At 40.5% G+C, this 18,317-nt stretch overlaps 1 protein-coding gene and 1 long non-coding RNA gene across 2 annotated transcripts in view; both read right to left on the reverse strand.

Annotated features, from left to right (window-relative positions):
* Positions 1-1,563: 1,563 nt before the first annotated feature.
* SKIL (SKI like proto-oncogene) overlaps positions 1,564-18,317 on the reverse strand; it is a 33,628-nt gene continuing 16,874 nt past the window's right edge. Inside the window, exons 6-8 of the mRNA XM_083442142.1 lie at positions 14,955-15,179; positions 5,155-9,622; positions 1,564-4,853 (exon numbers count right to left, since the gene is read on the reverse strand). Coding sequence (XP_083298268.1) covers positions 9,461-9,622; positions 14,955-15,179 — 387 coding nt within the window. The 3' untranslated portion in view covers positions 1,564-4,853; positions 5,155-9,460. The remainder of the gene's footprint in view (positions 4,854-5,154; positions 9,623-14,954; positions 15,180-18,317) is intronic.
* On the reverse strand, positions 11,274-12,574 carry LOC310678555. The gene is made up of 2 exons (XR_014511847.1): positions 11,830-12,574; positions 11,274-11,482 (listed from the first exon to the last, which is right to left on the reverse strand). It is a non-coding gene; the product is annotated as an uncharacterized lncRNA (long non-coding RNA).

Raw genomic sequence — 18,317 nt, forward strand, 5'->3', positions numbered from 1 at the left:
TTAGTATAAAGAAGTTCTGTAATAATCAAACAAAATTCACTCTGCGTCCTGGCTGTCTGAATCACAAATGAGAAGAGTCTAAAGAGAATCTGCTTCTTCTGGTGCTTCAAATGTTCAAATATTCTTCATGCAGAAAGTGCCGCAGACGAATATCTGGGTTTCTTTCCACTGATAAAATATGCCTGCAGTGACCACTAGTGGATTTTTCTGGAACTGCACTCCAGACTGATTAGGTACACAGCTCCAAGCCCAGGAGAATTAAGTTTGCTGTACATAGGGCTGGTTCACACAATGTATGTGCCTATCACATGAACTATTCACAATCAGTGATGCCACTAGAGATCGACCTCAAGTCCAACGTCCAGGGCTCTGCTTCCACAGCCCCAAGACCAACCTGAGAGCTGTAGAACTCAACACTTGAAGACTGCCAGGTGAACATGTTGCTGCTTATAAAATTCCTGCTGCTGTTTTTCAATCTGTGATTCAATCTGCCTTCACACATAGAAGGCACTACTTTGGATTACTATGCAGTTATGGACCTGCACAGAAGGGCCAGCCCATCATGTATAAAGGAACAACATATAAGGCAAGGAATACATTGGCTTGACAACCATATGTTCAGGAGTGCTCTGATGGTGTTTCCTGCCTGGCAGGGGGTTGGACTCGATGGCCCTTGTGGTCTATTCCAACTCTATGACTCTATGGCATTTTTCATTTAGATCTTTTAGTTTTTTAATGCTCTTTTATGTAATTTTCTGCTGGTGCTTTTCATCTATTCTATTTTTTTGGCTTTTAAATTGCATCACTCCCTACTCTGAGAATGTTCTTTATTGGGTGGTATACAATTATTGTTAATAATAATAAATGCTCCAATCCATTACATGTAAGAGGAGCAGCATTGACAGCCAGTCAGAATTTTGCCAGCCTGGTCAGAATTTCACTTACTGGTCAATTGCCAGATTCATGTATAGCCAGAAAGGTGTGTTTCTTCTTTATGGTAGGACAGTATTTGTGCAGTATTATTAAAAATGTATTAAGGACAGTTTCCGTTGGGTCAAAATGTCTTAACTCTCTCTCTCTCTCTCTCTCTCTCTCACACACACACACACACACACACACACACACACTCTTGCAGGAAATACAATTCTTTTTTTGCTGTCACATACTAAGAATTAAAGAAATAAACTAGTTTTCTTGAAAAGGAATACTCTACACACACACACACACACACGGAACTGAAAGGGAATCCCCTTTCATAATATTTATATTCAAGCCACTTTTGTCTTCATTGTACAGTTATTTACATTAACTGAAATACCTGAAAAACCTCTTTGAATAGAAGCAAACATGGGGTAACTGAAATGTGCAAACATGATGCCTCCGACGGCATTCAACTCTCTTAAAACTATTGTCTGTCTCCAGCCTTACAGGTCTGCTGATCTATGCCGTTATGAATACTAGAGTGAATGGTACATTGTTAAATGCACAAAACTAGCATTGAGAAATATCTTGAACAAACACCCAATTCACATACTATATGTACAAAGTACACAAAACGTGAAGTGCTTGACATTAGAATTGCTTTTATTTGTATGTGGATCCACAATCTATACAGGATATTTACAATGCATGAAAAATGGAAAACTGCACAAAATACAATTGAGGTATAAGCTAAGAGCACAGTATGTCATGTTTCAATAAATAGAATTCAAAATTTGTAAACTAAGTGACCAGATAAATGCATCTTGTTTTACTAAAACCATACAAAATATCTGTTTTTGTATCACATGAGGTAGAGGCCAGCTTTGTGTGTTATGTAATGCAATTACAGCAACTCCAACCGTAGAACTGTACATCATTGGCAAAACGTCAAAAATTATTGGTATGCACCAACCTTTTTTAAAAAAAATTGATTTTTATTTTTTTAAACTCCAGTAATCCCACCTGTTGCCTTGAAAGTTTTGCAGGACCTATTAAGTCTATAGATTTTCTTTAAAGATCTTGTCGCAATCCAGAAACGTACTTTATGTTTGTCCAATGACTTTTGTAGATGCCCAGCTGGACAGCAAACCATATATGTTATATATGAACAGCAAACCATAGGACATATTGCAAACTAATTTTTAAACTTCAAAAAATGATTTGCTGTATGGGCATGATAAACTGCTGGTCCAGGTAAATACCAAAGGTCCTGCTGAGCAAACAGAAGGTGGTCACATGCTGCTCTAGATTGTGGAAATATATTAAGGTATCAGCATCAATAAATACTTTCAAAAGCATCATGAACCCATACAAAATAGAAGTTTGTCATTGACTTGCTTATTCTGGAAGGCAACACAGCTGCATCCGGACATTTACAAACCAATAATTTGTATGGATTCACTAGAGTGATTTAGATACATTACAACTGTGCTTCCTTTCTCGTTAAGGTGAGGTATTTGAAAGAATATAATGGATTGCTATACTTATCAGGATATTCATTTGGGGGGAAATAAGAACTTGTTTCACTGTGCTTGAATATTTCAGAGCACCAGAGAATTCAAAGTATCCTCTATATTGTGGGTTTACAAAAAGAAAAAGAAAAAAAAGTTGTGCAATCTGTTTAATGTGTGACTTTTGCTTTTATAATAGAGAGCATCTGCAACAACAAAAATATCAAAAGATTTCCAGGACAGGAATTATGGACTGCCTCACATTACCACAGATGTAATGGATGAAAACGTTGCAGAGCAAGTATAACAAAGAGTTCAAGCTGCCCGTTCCTGGACAGAGATATTTTACAGCTGCAGCATAAATATTTCAAGCATAGGATTACAAGAGAATTTAAGTATTTTCTTACATTACATTATCAGGGTTTTAAAACATGTTAATGGTATATATTTATCCGCGTTCTCCTGTGTAAAGAAAAAGTTATGCTTTTCTAAGATCAAATGAACTTTAGCATAGGAAGCTGACTTGGAAAGTGTTTTGAGGTCAGTTACATAGCCCTATGAAAATGACTCCAAGGTACATCAGTCAGCCATTTACGCAGCTGTTTTTACGGACGGAAGCTAAGGGAAAAGTGGAAGTACAGGTCACTAGAGGCTCCAAGAATGTGGAACTAAGCAGCAGCGCGTAGGCAAAACTGCTTCATAGTACTCTACAGTCCCCACAGCCTAGTCTACTGCAGGGGTTGCATTACGATACCTTAACTATGTACAAATGATTTTACAGCTATCAATATATTAAATATATAATAAAATTAATCCAAGAATGTAAAATATACCCCATAACTACCATGTTTACCTCAAATACTCAAGCTAAGTGATATAAGACCTACTGGAAAGTAAAAGAACAATTTGTCTGAACACACTTTGCTAAAGCTTTTTGATCTAACGTCAAAGGGGTTGTGTCTTCAAGTGCGGATGAAAGTCTTTAGGGCTGCCACAATGGTAAGATACTTCGCTCCCTAACATTTCCTGCAGAGTCTATTGCACCCTGCACTATTTGGTTTTTTAAAAACAGGGATGCCAAGAAGCAGCTTTTTTTCTTAAAAGTATTCTTGGCAGCCTTGCTTCTAATGGTATGGTTTTTAGTGCTTTTCAGAAACATAAATGGAGAAGACAAATTGGAAACAAACCTATCTAAAAGGCCAACACAGGGATGACTTTTTAAAGAAAAGCCTTCAGTAATTATTAACATACAGAATGAGCATGCTAAGTCTAAAAGAGCAAATTTGAATTTACAGGAAAATTTGTCATAGGTCTCTGTAAATGGGCAAAGCCTTGTATGCAATTCAAGCTATATAGGCATGGAGTAAATCACCCATTAGGTACGTCATGTTAAGAGATAAACGTAAGAAACTAGCTGCTGTAAAACATAGACTATTTACAATTTACTACAAAACTATCTCTTGGTGGCTATGGACACCTATGGCACACTTCTATGTATTAATTACTTAACATCTAGGGAAGTCTTATGTAAAGGAGGCTGAAATTAACTGTTCAATTTAAGGGTTACAATTATGATTTCTTTGATTATAAGTTGGTGTCATTTGGTTTTACAAATTTTCAGAGACGTTAAACAAACCTGAAAGTGGCACTCTCTCTCTCTCTCTCACGTCAACCAATTATTACCTACTATGAACACATCTAAAATATAGTCAAAGTTGCCACATGTTCATCTCCGATAAGTGTTGCAACTATAGCAACGTTTAGGACAAACACTGCTGATCTTTGCATTTTAGTTACCAAATCCTGTCTAAATAGAAACACGATAACAAATTGTGACATCATTCGTTCTATAAAACTGCTTTTATAATGGAAAATTGGGGCAGAAAGAAGGAAGGCATGATATTGCAGTAACATTCAGGAAGGATTGTGTCCAAAGTTCAGTGGTGGCTCAACTCTTTCTGTAGCAGAGGATAGAGAACCTGTTGCCCTCCAACAGTTGCTGGGTTCCAACTCTAATCAACCCCAGGCAACTGGGAATGGTCAGGGAGTAATGTGAATTGTAGCCTAGCAGCATCTAGAACAGGCCCATCCCTGCACTAAGATCAGGCCAGGATTCTCCTTGTATTCAGGACAGGAAAGCAAACATTGGCTAACTGCTAGCATCCCAAGAGTTAATTACCAAATGGCTCAAACACTCTCTTAGAGTCCATTCAAACATTACATATATTACTAATGAAAGGTGTTAGCAGGTTAACTTGGTTACTGATCAACAGCCACCTCCATAATTGCAAGGAGATTTCCCCAGCTCCTACAACTAGTTATTACCACTGGTCAACAACACACAGCATCTACTTAATGCTTTCCATCTCTACATGGAAGACAGTCTCCTGAGATAGCTGTGTGAGAAGCAAAATTTTATGTCTGAACCAGTGGCGTAGTGTGGGGGGTGCAGGGGGTGCCGGCTGCACCGGGCGCAACATCTGGGCGGGGGGCGCTCGCACTCGCAGCTCTCTGCCCCTACCTGGCTCACTCACTCTCTCTCACTGCAGTGCTGGATGTGCGAATCCGATCCGAGCCGCCGGGTCGCCGCCCACTGTGGAGGGGAGGGTGCCAGGCGTGCGGTGCGGAGAGCGAGGGACTATCTGGGGGAGGGACAGTGCAGCAGGGGGGGGGCGCAAATTACTTGCCTTGCCCCGGGTGCTGACAACCCACGCTACGCCACTGGTCTGAACTCACCTTTACCTTGCAAAGGGGGGGAAGTACTAGATAAAACAGACTCAGAACTTTAAAAATCAAATAGTAGCTTCCATTTCTGACACCCAATAGCAGAACAGTGACCACAATTCAACACAGAGTCAGATGTGCTCACTGATTTTAGTGGGAAGCACAACGATCTATTGGATTACCATTATCACAAAATAAAAGATGATAACCTATGTTAGTCATACCTCCAAGAGTAGACCCACTGAAATCAATGCATCTGAGTGAGTTAAGTCCATTGATTTCTGTGGGTCAATTCCAACTATGACTAACATTGATATTCCCCATAGTTTTCAGTTTTTAGGTGTGCAATCAATGGATAAATAATCTAGGTTCAGTGATTTTGACCCAAATATAACCTTTTCCTACATATCCCAAGAACTGCTTCAGGAATCTACCTCTGCTGACCACCCTGGGCCACTGGCAATAGTCTTTCTGATTCTGTTTATAGGATCATACTTCCTAAGAGGAAAGTAAAAGACGTGCCAAGAGCAACCAATCAATTTACTTTTGATTGATCACTTAAATGCCTAAACAAGTTAAAGAGTGAAACAAGTATGGAGTTATTACCAATAAGATAACTTATAATGTAAAACAAGCATGTGTGATACCTAGCTCTACTTCTTCCCCCATTTGTCTGAAATGTGCTAAATAGCAGCAAAATACTTTAGCATGCAAAAAAAATATAAAAAAACTCACAAGCATGTTGTACTTGAACTAGTAGAATATATGAACAAATAACCTGTTAAGACCAACAGTGGAATATGCTTACCTGCTTTGAAAATGAACACAATCATAATTTATTCTGGCAAAATTAAATATTGAAATTGGTACATTCTACTGCAATAATATTTAAGGATGCAAAACACCCAAACATGTGAGCATAATATTTCTCATTAAAATTTAGCTATTTCTTCAGTAGTACTGCACTATTATTGAAACAGCAAATAAAGGCATGCAAAACATATTACATGTTAGAAGCACTATGAGGTGAACAGTTAAATGTGGGCAGAGACAGCATTTAGCATTTTTAGCTGCTTAAGGTGTACATTTTAGGCAGCAATGTCCAATCCCAAGACTTCGTTTTCTACTAGGTTCAGCTCCAAGCAACCATTTTTTTTAAAAAAAGCTTTGTGGTGATGTACAAGCTGACTGCTTGGTATGTAAGCACACAATTGTTTCACCAGGTCTTGATCTCCACCCACAAACTTGGCAGCTGTGTTATGGAGTCTCACAAGTTTGCTTTCCAATCCCTGTGTTATTTAACATCTACATTCAACTGCTGGGGAAATTGTCCAAGAACATGGGGTGTTACGCTATCAACGTCACTCAACCCTTTTATCCTTTGCAACAGGTGCAGGTGTAATGGTTAAGGCCTAATTATAGACACTGGATGTACAAATTCAATCCAGTTAAAATAGATCTGTTTTTGTTGAGAGGTTTAACACCCCAAGAAATTGTGGATTTACCTGTTCTAAGACGGTCATACTATAAATTTGAATTTAAAAAGGGATATAAATTTTCCAGGTTCCTGGATTCAGGGGGTCCTTCTGGATTTTCATTTTTATGTGGCCAGAAGTGTGCTGTACCAGCTTCAGTTTGTGCAAAAGCTGCATTACTTTCTGGGTGGCAAGGTCCTTGCTATTGTTTTGCATGCCCTGGTAACATATTCACCGAACTAATATAATTTGCTTTATATGGAGCTGCCCTTAAAGACAGCCTGGCTCCTGATTTGTGGACTTATCAAAGGAGACAGACTGCACAGATCCTGTACCCTTAAATCCAGAAATGCACTTATACATTTTATTTTGCCGGGAATTTAGTCTGTTTCATTTTATATTGTCACCTGCTTGTTGCTATGTGTGTTATAGTATCGTTTTATGGTGCCATTGGTTTCTTTTTATTAATTTAGATTGCTGTGATCACTCTGGGGAGCTAAAAAAAAGAATTTATTTTATTATTAAGTTTCTATCCCACCCTTACTCCCTCCCAAAAAGCCCAGCAAAACGTAACTGGAAATGGTATTTGTAATGGTCCCTAAATAAAGAGTGTATATTTTTTTAAAATTAAAACATAAATGCTCCAGGTCCACACATGTAGCAGGCCTCCACAACATGCAGATCAGATGGGGATGCACACAGAGTTGGACATCACTATCTGCAGTTGTCGTTTGCAGAAGTGGCTTGTCAAGTGAGACAGAACCACTATGTTAGATTCCTAGCAGGTGGGGGTGCTGTTTACCAGGAGGGAGTCGGGGATGTGGCAGGGAGGTTGGGGTGCAAATGCAGCTACCCTGTATGTGTGCTTGCTGTGATCTGACATCTCCACCCGTTTCCAGTAAGCAACAGCAACTCACTTACTGGAAAGCTAGAGCAGCAGGTCTGTCCTACCCAGTGAGCTGGATCTGGTTGGTTGTGCAAAGGCACCGTCCCATCCCACGATGCAATGCGTATCCCACACACATTTTTGTGGTTTCAATGGCATGCAGCACCTATAGCTAGGACAGGGCAACGAAGCTAGAATTTCTGTGAAATATATTGGTCACGTTGCTTTTTATGTTCAATGATCTGAATGTAGGCCTAGGTTTTGAAGATGATTTCCCCGCCCCTCTTCACCAAAAGCCATTCAAATACAATACTTTTGAGCAATTAGATATTTGTCTACCTGATCTATTTTACCTTCTATATAACAGAACTGCCTTTCCTTCTGGATAACCCAAACTGTACTCAGGTTTCCACCAACAAAAAAATTGTCCATTGAAGTTTATACGTAAGCATCTAAAAAAAAAAAAATTAATAATCCACCAATTTATTTCCCTTCTGTTAATATACTTTATCTGTTTGGTTTCCATTGGAAAAAACACTGGAACTGAACTACTTGATTACTGGCACCAGCCTATCAGCACACTAAACGTCAGATGTCCCAATAAGGATCTTAGCATTTCTTTTCAAAAGAAGTAAAGGTTTAATAACTATGTTGTTTACAAATGATAGCAATTTTACTTTGCCGTTTAAATGAACCTTATTAGCATCACTTTCACAATATCACAGACTCCATTTGTTCCCCCTCAACTTTTAAAATACTTTTAAAATGTCAAGACCACCCACTTTCCTGTGCTCAAAGAAAATCCAGGAATGAGAACTTTATTGCTAATGAAGTAACCCACTCAGCTGAGGGTTAAAATTGCCACTCTACAAAATAAGGCTGACATTTTCAAACTTCCAAAAATGTTTGGGAATCCTCAAAGAACTGTATCAAAAGTGAAATTTTCTGTCATCATTGCTTGAAGAGTTACCCAAAGAATCTAAGAATAGGAATAGGAAGCTTTGAAAATAAAACATATCAGTTTCTACTTCAGCAACTCCTTTTCATAACAGGATTCAGCAGGGTACTGAAAGAATTGGCATTTGGCATTTTAACAGTTAATAACGGACAGTTAACTGTGTCAAAATCTGCATTTTGAAAAATGTTCGCTGTTGAATAATTACCAGTTAGCAGTTCTCAATCCAGCTTTAATAATCAAAATGAAGTATCAGGCTAGAACAATGCATGGCAGCAAATTCTCTACAATCTCTTCTTTCTGCTTTAGATTCTTGGAACTATAAAAACCATTTTATGAAAATGGACTGCATGCAATAGAAAGCAAATATGCAGCTCCTGCATATTTTGAAAGAAACCAAAGTTGCATTCAGTAAAAAGTATATAGAGCCCTCGAAACAGCTTGTAAAATAAAGTTACACTGAGGAGTGTAAAACACCACGAGTTGTATCCAATGCTTCCTCTTCCTCTCCTTGCATGTCCCCCAAAATCTGCTCTGGAAGCTCCCCCAATCTACAAGAGCTGATTGAGGATATACAGGGGGGGTATAGGGAGAAAAGAAGAAGAGGAAGTTCCAAAGTCTGCTTTGCGAGCAGAATAGCAGTGCTGGATACAACCAGTGGTTTCAACACTGCTCAAAACCATTAAAAAAAAGAAGGGAAGAAAGCAACATAAATACGGATTTTGTCAGTCTGGAAGTTTTACAAAGGTGTATCATTACAGATTTGAATGCATAAATCGGACACAATCTACTGGGAACTTCTCTTGTGCAAAACGTCATTGAAATGATTGGGAATTGCAACAACTCCTACTCCATTGATGCTCTGCTCACATTGGAAAAGTTCCCCATGATTGTCCCAATACCTTCGCTGATCCATGGCTTGACTTCCCCTTGGCAGGACATTTATTAGCCCTGCTGAGAAAGTGCAGATACAATCTGGTTGGCACTTTCATTTCCCTTTGCCGTTTTTTGAAGACTTCTGAATCTGAAGTTTTAATTCCTTGATCATCATCTCCAACTTTTGCCTCGCTTCTCGTTCCTGTCTCAGTTCATCTTGAAGCTCCTGTCGATCGGCCTCAGCATGATCCAGCCTCTGCCTTAGCTCTGCCAGCTGCAAATTTTTTAAAGGAGAGAAAAGGTTTACAAACTTCTTAATGCATCCCCATCCATACAACTCTAGAAACCATGCAGTTGTTTCTGAAACAACATCAAGTAAGGTATGTACACTCGAGCCCACTGACGCGGCAATGTGAGGTGCCTGCCTCAAAAAGTGGAAGCCAAGCGGTAGTCCCCAACTCGCCTCCAATTAGCCGCCAGCAGCACTAGTTTCCAGCAAAATCTCACCACGCAATGCAGTTAAGAGAGGTGCAGAGGCGGGGTGACAGCAAAGGGGAGGCCACAAGTGGCAAAACAGGACATGCAGAATATTCAGTGCATAGTAATCAGCATCACATTTCCATTTAGTTATCTATTTGACTTGTATCTCACCCTTCCTTCAAAGCAACTTAGCAAAAGGCAAAAATAGACACGCATGTGTGTGCAGGAGTGGACCTTGGTAATATGCTGGCCTGTGCGAGGCCATAATTGGACCTAAGGCAACAATGACTGTAATCAACATTAAACCACAGTTCATGTTTAATTACGATGTAATGCAAACAAGCAGGGTGCTGGCGTAGTCAGTTCAAAGATTCCCCCCTTGCTTCTTCCCCACACCACACTGGGAGCAACAAACCGCAAGTCATGACTTCTCGTGTCGCCTGAATCCAGCTCATGGTTTGTTTTCCCCAAACAATGAAGCAGTAAACCAAGAGCTAACCTTGGCTACTAGTCATGGCTAGTCTTGACATAAACCACAGTTCCAAGTTCAGATGTCACAAGAAGTCAAGGCTTGTGGTTTGTTGTGTCCAAGTGAGGTAGGACCAAAATGGAGAATTTCAAGAAGCATGCACCAGCACGTTACTCATTCACATTACACCACAGTTCAACATTATGAACCAGGCCATTCTGTCCTCTGGGAAATGCATTCCTCATGACACACATAAGCCAATTTAGCAAACAGAAATATGTAGACCAAGATTTCTCTGGAATTAAGTGAGCTATAGAAGCCATCTAGTGGAGAGCTTTAGTATAAATTTTACATTTCAGCACAAATGTAACAGGGTTTCTTTACTACCAGAATACTAGAAAGTGTTCCTAACAAATGATTTACAATCTAATTATGGGATCTTACATACACTTACTTTGACGTAAAATCAGTGGTATATAGGGTCAATTCATGCATGGTTCAGATTGCTTAAGCTACCCATGTGCAGGAAAAATTGTGACCTTTTCTACTACGTACAGTGGTATCTTGGTTGTTGAACAAATCGGCTCCCAAACGCCACAAACCTGGAAATGAGTGTTCCGGTTTGCAAACATTTTTTGGAAGCCAAATGTCCGACGTGGCTTCCAACTGAATGCTTGGTTTTCGAATGGTTCTGGGAGTCAAACAGACTCCTGGAATGGATTAAGTTCGACAACCAGGGTAACACTGTATAACCTTTAATGAGAACTGGAGTGTTTAAAAATGAACAGCTCCATCATTAAGTCAGTCTTGTATTTAATGATTCAATCCAGAGGCCATAGTTGATCGGGAATTCCCTGCATAGATTCCACACAGGTGTGTGAGAGGGGAGGCAAGAGGGATGGATGTCTTCATTCCTCCTCTTGCAATCTGCTTGGTTTCCAAGTTGGCTGTGGAGGAAAGGAAACCATTCCCCCCCCCCCTTCAAGTTCTGATCCTCCTCTGCTGGGCCATTTGACAGAATACTTTTTTTTACACTAGCCTAGCATCTTGTGTTTCCATGGCAGCAATGGGATAAGGGTCTTCCCTTCTTCTTCAACCAGCACAGGAACACCAGCTCCTGGCCTCCTACAACGCTAGTAAGAACATTTGTAAACTTGTTTACGAGGGGAAATTCGTCTTGATAACCTTTGGAGGAGACTCTTGAGAGTCCCATGGACTGCAAGAAGATCAAACCTCTCCATTCTTAAGGAAATCAGCCTTGAGTGCTCACTGGAAGGACAGATCGTGAAGCTGAGGCTCCAATACTTTGGCCACCTCAGGAGAAGAGAAGACTCCCTGGAAAAGACCCTGATGTTGGGAAAGATGAAGGGCACAAGGAGAAGGGGACGACAGAGGACGAGATGGTTGGACAGTGTTCTCGAAGCTACTAACATGAGTTTGCGGGAGGCAGTGGAAAACAGGAGTGCCTGGCGTGCTCTGGTCCATGGGGTCACAAAGAGTCGGACACGACTAAATGACACAACAACAACAACCTTTGCGGTTTCTTTTAACACTCTGATTCTAGGATACGATCTAGGATAACAATCCATTATTGTTTTTATCCTAACTAAAGAAGTATGGACTTGACTCCCATTCAAATAAGAAAAGAGGGAAAGGCCTAACTCTAGTCTCCCCGTCAGATATCATTCTAATCTCCCCTTCAGAACTAATGCCCCAATGATGTCTTAGATCTGGGCTTCCAGTTCCTCTCTGCCTTAATGGAGGCAGCCCCCATGACAATGGGGGATTGTGGCAAAGGATTGAGGGTAATTTTCCTTGCAAATTCCCCGCAGGGGTGGGGGCGGGGAACGGGCTTCACTTGCAGTACTGGCTCTCACTCCGGCACGGAATGAGAGGGGCAGGGAGGCGCTGAGTGCAAAAGCACTTTGCCTGCCAAAAACCCTCCAATAGCGCCATTAAGAAACAGAGCTTCTCCTGTTAACTAGAGTTTAATTGGACTAAAGTGCAGGTGAGTACTAGAAGAGATGAGATCACAAATTGTGGAACTAACCAACTACACGGACTTTAAGGTCTGAACTTGAGCTAAGATTTAATTCGGTGCAAAAGATGGTGGGGGGAGGGGAGCCTACAGTTTCTTTAAAGTATTCTTCTCTACATTTATGATTCAGCAACTCTCCTCTGAATGTTAGTTCAAATTATAGTTGTACAAGCAGGGATGGAAGAAATTGGATTATAAATATGGAATATAACATCAAACGGAACTGTGTGTAAAGAAAGGGAAAACTCTGTTTTGCAAAAGGTTTACGATGCAAACTTAGATCTGACTCTTCCCAGTCTGTTATTATTTACGAAGGGAACTGAATAACACTAAGAGGACTTGGGATTTAATTTAACTGGAAGTATGATTGCTCATTTATCTTCAGTTGGAAGGAAGGATGAAGGAGTCTGTGAACTGCCAAAGAACTGATAAGGTTCTTTACTGAGTCATCTGCAGTTCGACAGACCGCTCTTCTTCCCAGGCGGAGAGGGAAAATGGTGAAAACAGGTTATTTACTGGGACACAGTGTCTTTTGCAGCTGCAAAAAGTTGCAAAGCAATGACGCACGGGACAGAGCTATGGATAAACTTCTGGAACAATGAGATATCAGCTCCAACCAAGGCATGACAAATAACAGCAACAACAGGGGTAATCTTACAACGAGCATCTTACAAAGACAGGAAGAAACACCACAGACAGAATAATTGCCATACACAGGAAGAACAAGCATATAGTTTGAGTTCCTCACTTGTAGTTTTATAAATCATTTAATGTGTCAACACTAGAAGACGTTATTAAAATTGCAGTTGTTGTATAAGGGATTATTATTATGACCGGAATGTAATGAAAATTACCGTATTTTTTGCACCATAACACTCATTTTTTTCCTCCTAGAAAGTAAGGGGAAATGTCTGTGTGTGTTATGGAGCGAATGCCTACGGATGGCGGCGGGATCTGCTGCAGTCGTGAGCAGAGGATCCATGGTTCCCCTTCCTTCCCTCCTCCGTGGCTCGCTTTGAAACAGCAGAGCGGGAGAAGAGCCGCTGAGTGGGGAGGAGAGAGGGACAGAGAGCCGGGGAGGAGGGAGAGAAGCAGAGCTTTTAAAGGAGCAAAGCGGGAGAGGAGAGGAGCCTTCTCCTCTTATACCCCTCTTCTGCATTATTAATAGCATCCTTCTCCACCCACCCCACGCGTGTTCCTTGTCCCTTGAGTGCTTTTCCTTCCCTCCCCACTTAAAACGTTACAAAGCACGGATCCACATGGATCCTCAGGATTTTTGCACTGGGTCACCCCAAATTCACCATCAGATCACATAGCATGTCCATGGCTACAGCTTGCACCAAAAAAATCACACACCCACTGTTGCCTGGGGCCGCAGTGGTGCAAAAACGTGGTTACAAAGCATAGATCCACATGGATCCTCAGGATTTTTGCATTGGGCTACCCCAAACTCACCGTCAGATCACATGTCTGTGGCCACAGCATGAACCACAAAAATCATACACCCACTGTTTCGTTTAGAATATTTTTTTTCTTGTTTTCCTCCTCTAAAAACTATGTGCGTGTTATGGTCGGGTGCGTGTTATAGAGCGAAAAATACGGTAATAAGATTTTGGCATGCAGAAATATAGAAAATTATCAAATATAGCAAGCAGGGGGGCAATTTATCTAAATTATATAATATGGAATTTGAACAATTGGTATTAATAATTGTATTATAACTTGGTTTTGTTATAATGAGGCTATTATTGGATTGTAATTGAAAACTAATAAAAATTATTATTTTAAAAAAAAATGTCTTAGATCTAGAGAAATTGTAAACTCATTGTAATCTGCCAGTCAGTACACCCAAGGGAATACTACTCATGACACCCAAAGGTATAAGCTTCAAGCCACAATTCAGTGGGAAAGTAAAATCCCCTGCCTTAAATATATCAAAACTATGGTTCTTTTGGATTAGTCAGCTGACTGTGGTAGAGCCAACTCACTAGCATCTCTAATAAGGGCTTTAGTCCATTTATTAAGAAGGGGAAGAAGGGGAAGAGAGACATACCTAGTTAATAAAACTGTAAAAGCTTAAATTAATCCATAATAGAACTAAGGCACAAAAATAGATCAGTGTACTGACTGGAACTGAAAAATGAATTTAACATAAAACTATATAAGGAATACTTTTTACAGGCCCTGCTTGGTACAGAAAATCAACCATACTCAACACATGCCAGTCTTTTAAAGCATGCTGATATTTGTGGTTCCAGTGGTGATACCAAATGCTTAATAACACCCATTCTATAAACAGAGAGGATAATTTTTAACAAGAATTTAGGGGACATACCAAACTTGCATCAAAAATTTAAGTCAGGCATCATCATCATAATACATTAAACCATCTTCTTTAAAACCGTCTATAGAGGGTGTGTGGATGTGGGTGTATTGTCCCAAACCCCCTCTTATTTATTTATGGCTTTAAATGCATAATTTCTGTATCTGTTACAAGTTTTACATGCCTTTGCAATATAAAGTATTCTCTGCTAATTGCTATGCTCCAGCAGCAATTTCATAGGTAATTAACAAGCGAAGACCTCCAACAACCAGGTTAAACTAATGTTTTGTGCTCACCTGAGCTGCATATTCTGCTTCTTTGTCCTTTTCCAAGTTAGAATCGCAGGTACATTTTTGCTTTATTACCTGCTCTAACTTCTTCTCCAAGTCCCTTTGCTCAACATAAAACTCTTGCATTCTTTGAGCATGCTCAGTCTGCAAAGATTCAAGTTCTTTTTGCAAATTCTGCTGCTCTTCTGTTAACTCCTTCATGGCTTTTGAACTACTTAACATTTCTACTTCCTGTGAAGAAAATGACCAGAATTACACAGTGTTAGCAACACCACAAAAGCCCAAAGCATTTATTTCTATATTGCAAACTTCTACGGTCACTGTCATTTTTGTTATGCAGAATATAGCTTCAAGTTTTGTGGCACTTTTTTGAAACCAGAGAATGGATAAATTTCATGTTTTTAGCAGCTTTTCTTTATATGTATACACACACACACACACACACACACACACACACACACACACCAACTATGTTTGGCTTCTACAGTCCATAAAAACTAGATTCAGTTTGATGTATGCAAAAATCATACTGTAGGCTCAGAGGAAAAGCATGTACTTTGCATGCAAAATGGTCCAGCTTCAATCCACAGCATCTCCTGGTAAGGGTGGGAAAGACTCACTCCTGTATGAAACTCTTTAGAGAGCTGCAATACTGTGCAAGGTGGACCAACAGTCTTGACTTGGTATGCGGTAACTTCCTACGTCCTACCAAAATTTGTTCATCAATACAGACCATTTCAGTAAGTTTGCACACATGCTGTACCTCATGTTATGTTTGCTTCATGATACGTTTTTCAGGTTGCGTCCCGTGGCGACCCAGAAATACCAGAAAGGGTCACTTCCAGGTTTTGCCGCTCACGCATGCGCAGAAGCGCTAAATCGCCCCGCACACCTGTGCAGATACGGCACTTCAGGTTGCATGCTTTTCATGTTGCGAACGGGCCTATGGAACGGATACGTTCGCAACCAGAGGTACCACTGTATTACCTATTACAAGCTTGCATATCATGTTCGTGGACCTGACAGCTAGTGAACTAAAACCAGTTTAGCAGTGTTACAGTAAAATTTGAGTAACCTGAGTCAGCCCTTCAAATCCCTGGTGTATGTATATGAAACAGGAACACTGAAAAAAGAATGAGCTTGGCACCGTTGTTGTTTTAACTGCCTCACTGGAGAAACTCATGTCTGACCATTCCAATTTACAAATAATATGTTTCTGGAACTATTTTCCAGTATGCCTACAAAACCCAATAATGTTTCTTTAGCTATTTTTCAGTATGTCTGTAAAACCCCAGATGATCCACATTATAGCTGTTTTCATAGAATTGTAGAGTTGGAAGGGATCCTAAGGGTCATCTAGTTCAATCCCCTGCAATGCAGGAATCTCAGCTAAAGCACAGAATGATAGAATTGTAGAGTTTGGGCTTCTCAATCGTCTTTTACTTTCTTGACACTTTACCCAGCTACGCTTTGTGCTCTCATTCAAACCCTTTAAAATGTTCTCAAAGCCTAATGTTATTTAGTGCCATCACTATATATTTTCTTTAAGCTACCTTCAATTTTGAAACCAAATATTGGGATGGGAAAGTGTTTTTTGTTTTTTTAAATGTTTAATGCTTTATTATGATTTTGCCACCCAGAGTGGCATGGGCAACCCAGTCAGATAGGCAGGATACAAAAAATAAAATTATATCAGCTTCAAGGAGAGACATATGTGCCTGGAGGAACTGCACACCACTAACTGATGGAATCTAGCAAGCATATTTACATCTAGCTAGAAACTACATCGGGGTCGGCAAGGTTTACCTCGCCTGGGCCGGTTCACTGCAGCCGAGCACGCCTGTGATTGTCAGCGTCTGCACAGACGCAATTTCCAGCACAGGCACAGATGCAATTTCCGGCGCCGCAGAGGCAAGTCCCCGCGCTGTGCTGCACCGGTTTAGCGCAGCACATGGGGATTCTGAGGCCGCTCTGAGCCTGGCCTTGGCTGGGGAGGGCGGGGTATAAATAAAAAATATATTATTATTATTATTATTCGCCAAGCAGGCGGCTCGGTTCGAGGGAGGCTCATGGGCTGATCAAATAACCCCCATGGGCTGCTTGTGGCACATGGGCCTTAGGTTGCCGACCCCTGAACTGCATGAATGTTTAAGGGGGGGGGGATATGAAGTATCCAACAGTGCACCCAAATTTTTGTTCATGCTTCTCTGGCTCACAGGCTACATGATTCAATTAGATATCTCCACTTGTTATGCACAGGCAGCTCTTGCTACTTACTCAGGACGCACTGCAGAATAAGGAGTTTAGCATATGTCTTTCAAACTTACACTGATCGTATTTACTCTTATCTGAGTGAAGTCTCACACTGTCAAAGGGCAGTGTACACCAATCTAGAAATACTTAACATTTTTAAACAATGCAAGCAAGAGTCATTAATAGACACTCAAACCACAGAAGGGCTCTTGTGTTAAGGTTTCATACCACAAGTAAATAGAAAAGCTGGCAGAGAGCTGGTACAAAGATAATCGCACTAATTAAGCCCTTAATCCTTTGCAGCAGAGTGAATTTCATGCTTATTTAACATGCTAATGTTACACATAAGCATAAGATTGTGTAAACACCTAAAGTCTACTTGATTCACTTTTTCTGCACAATACTGGTTAAACAGTAGGCTTCAGCAAGGCACTCCTAATTCAGAAAACTTGATCAGGCCCCAGTCCAGGTCCCAAATGCAATGAGGTGGCTTGCACAGCCCCTAATTAAAAATTAGGATTTAAAACCCTAATTAAACATGTGGTTGGTAGTGGTGAGAAAGAGGCAATGCCTCCATAATCTCCTTCTCCCAACACACCCCATTGATAGCTATGGTTTGCTCCAGGTGGACCTGACCTGAGGTGATCTGGAGCTGCCTCAGCCCACTTTAGATAAATCTTGAATCAGGTCAAATCAAACTTGGTTCAGTTCAGGAGCCAGGATTTGTCTGGAACCAGATGCACAGCCTTATTCTATAGCAGCAGAGCACTATGTGGAATGCTGAAGGATTGTTCCATACGGCTTCAGATAGATTTTTGTATATACTAAATGATGCCCTTTCTCCCACATTCAAGTCAAAATTGTACTGGCGGTGGTTAAATCAGTCTTGTAATTTAATCCACAAAATTAATCACCAATATCAATTTACAGGAGCCTATGCTAGTTCGAAAGCACATCAAAGTGCAAGTAGATAAATACGTCAAAATGCAAGTAGATAAATAGGTACCGCTCCAGCAGGAAGGTAAACGGCGTTTCCGTGCACTGCTCTGGTTCACCAGAAGCGGCTTAGTCATGATGGCCACATGACCCGGAAGCTGTACGCCGGCTCCCTCGGCC

Source organism: Podarcis tiliguerta, assembly GCF_965153285.1.
Source record: "Podarcis tiliguerta genome assembly, chromosome: 5".
NCBI classification, from domain to species: domain Eukaryota; kingdom Metazoa; phylum Chordata; class Lepidosauria; order Squamata; family Lacertidae; genus Podarcis; species Podarcis tiliguerta.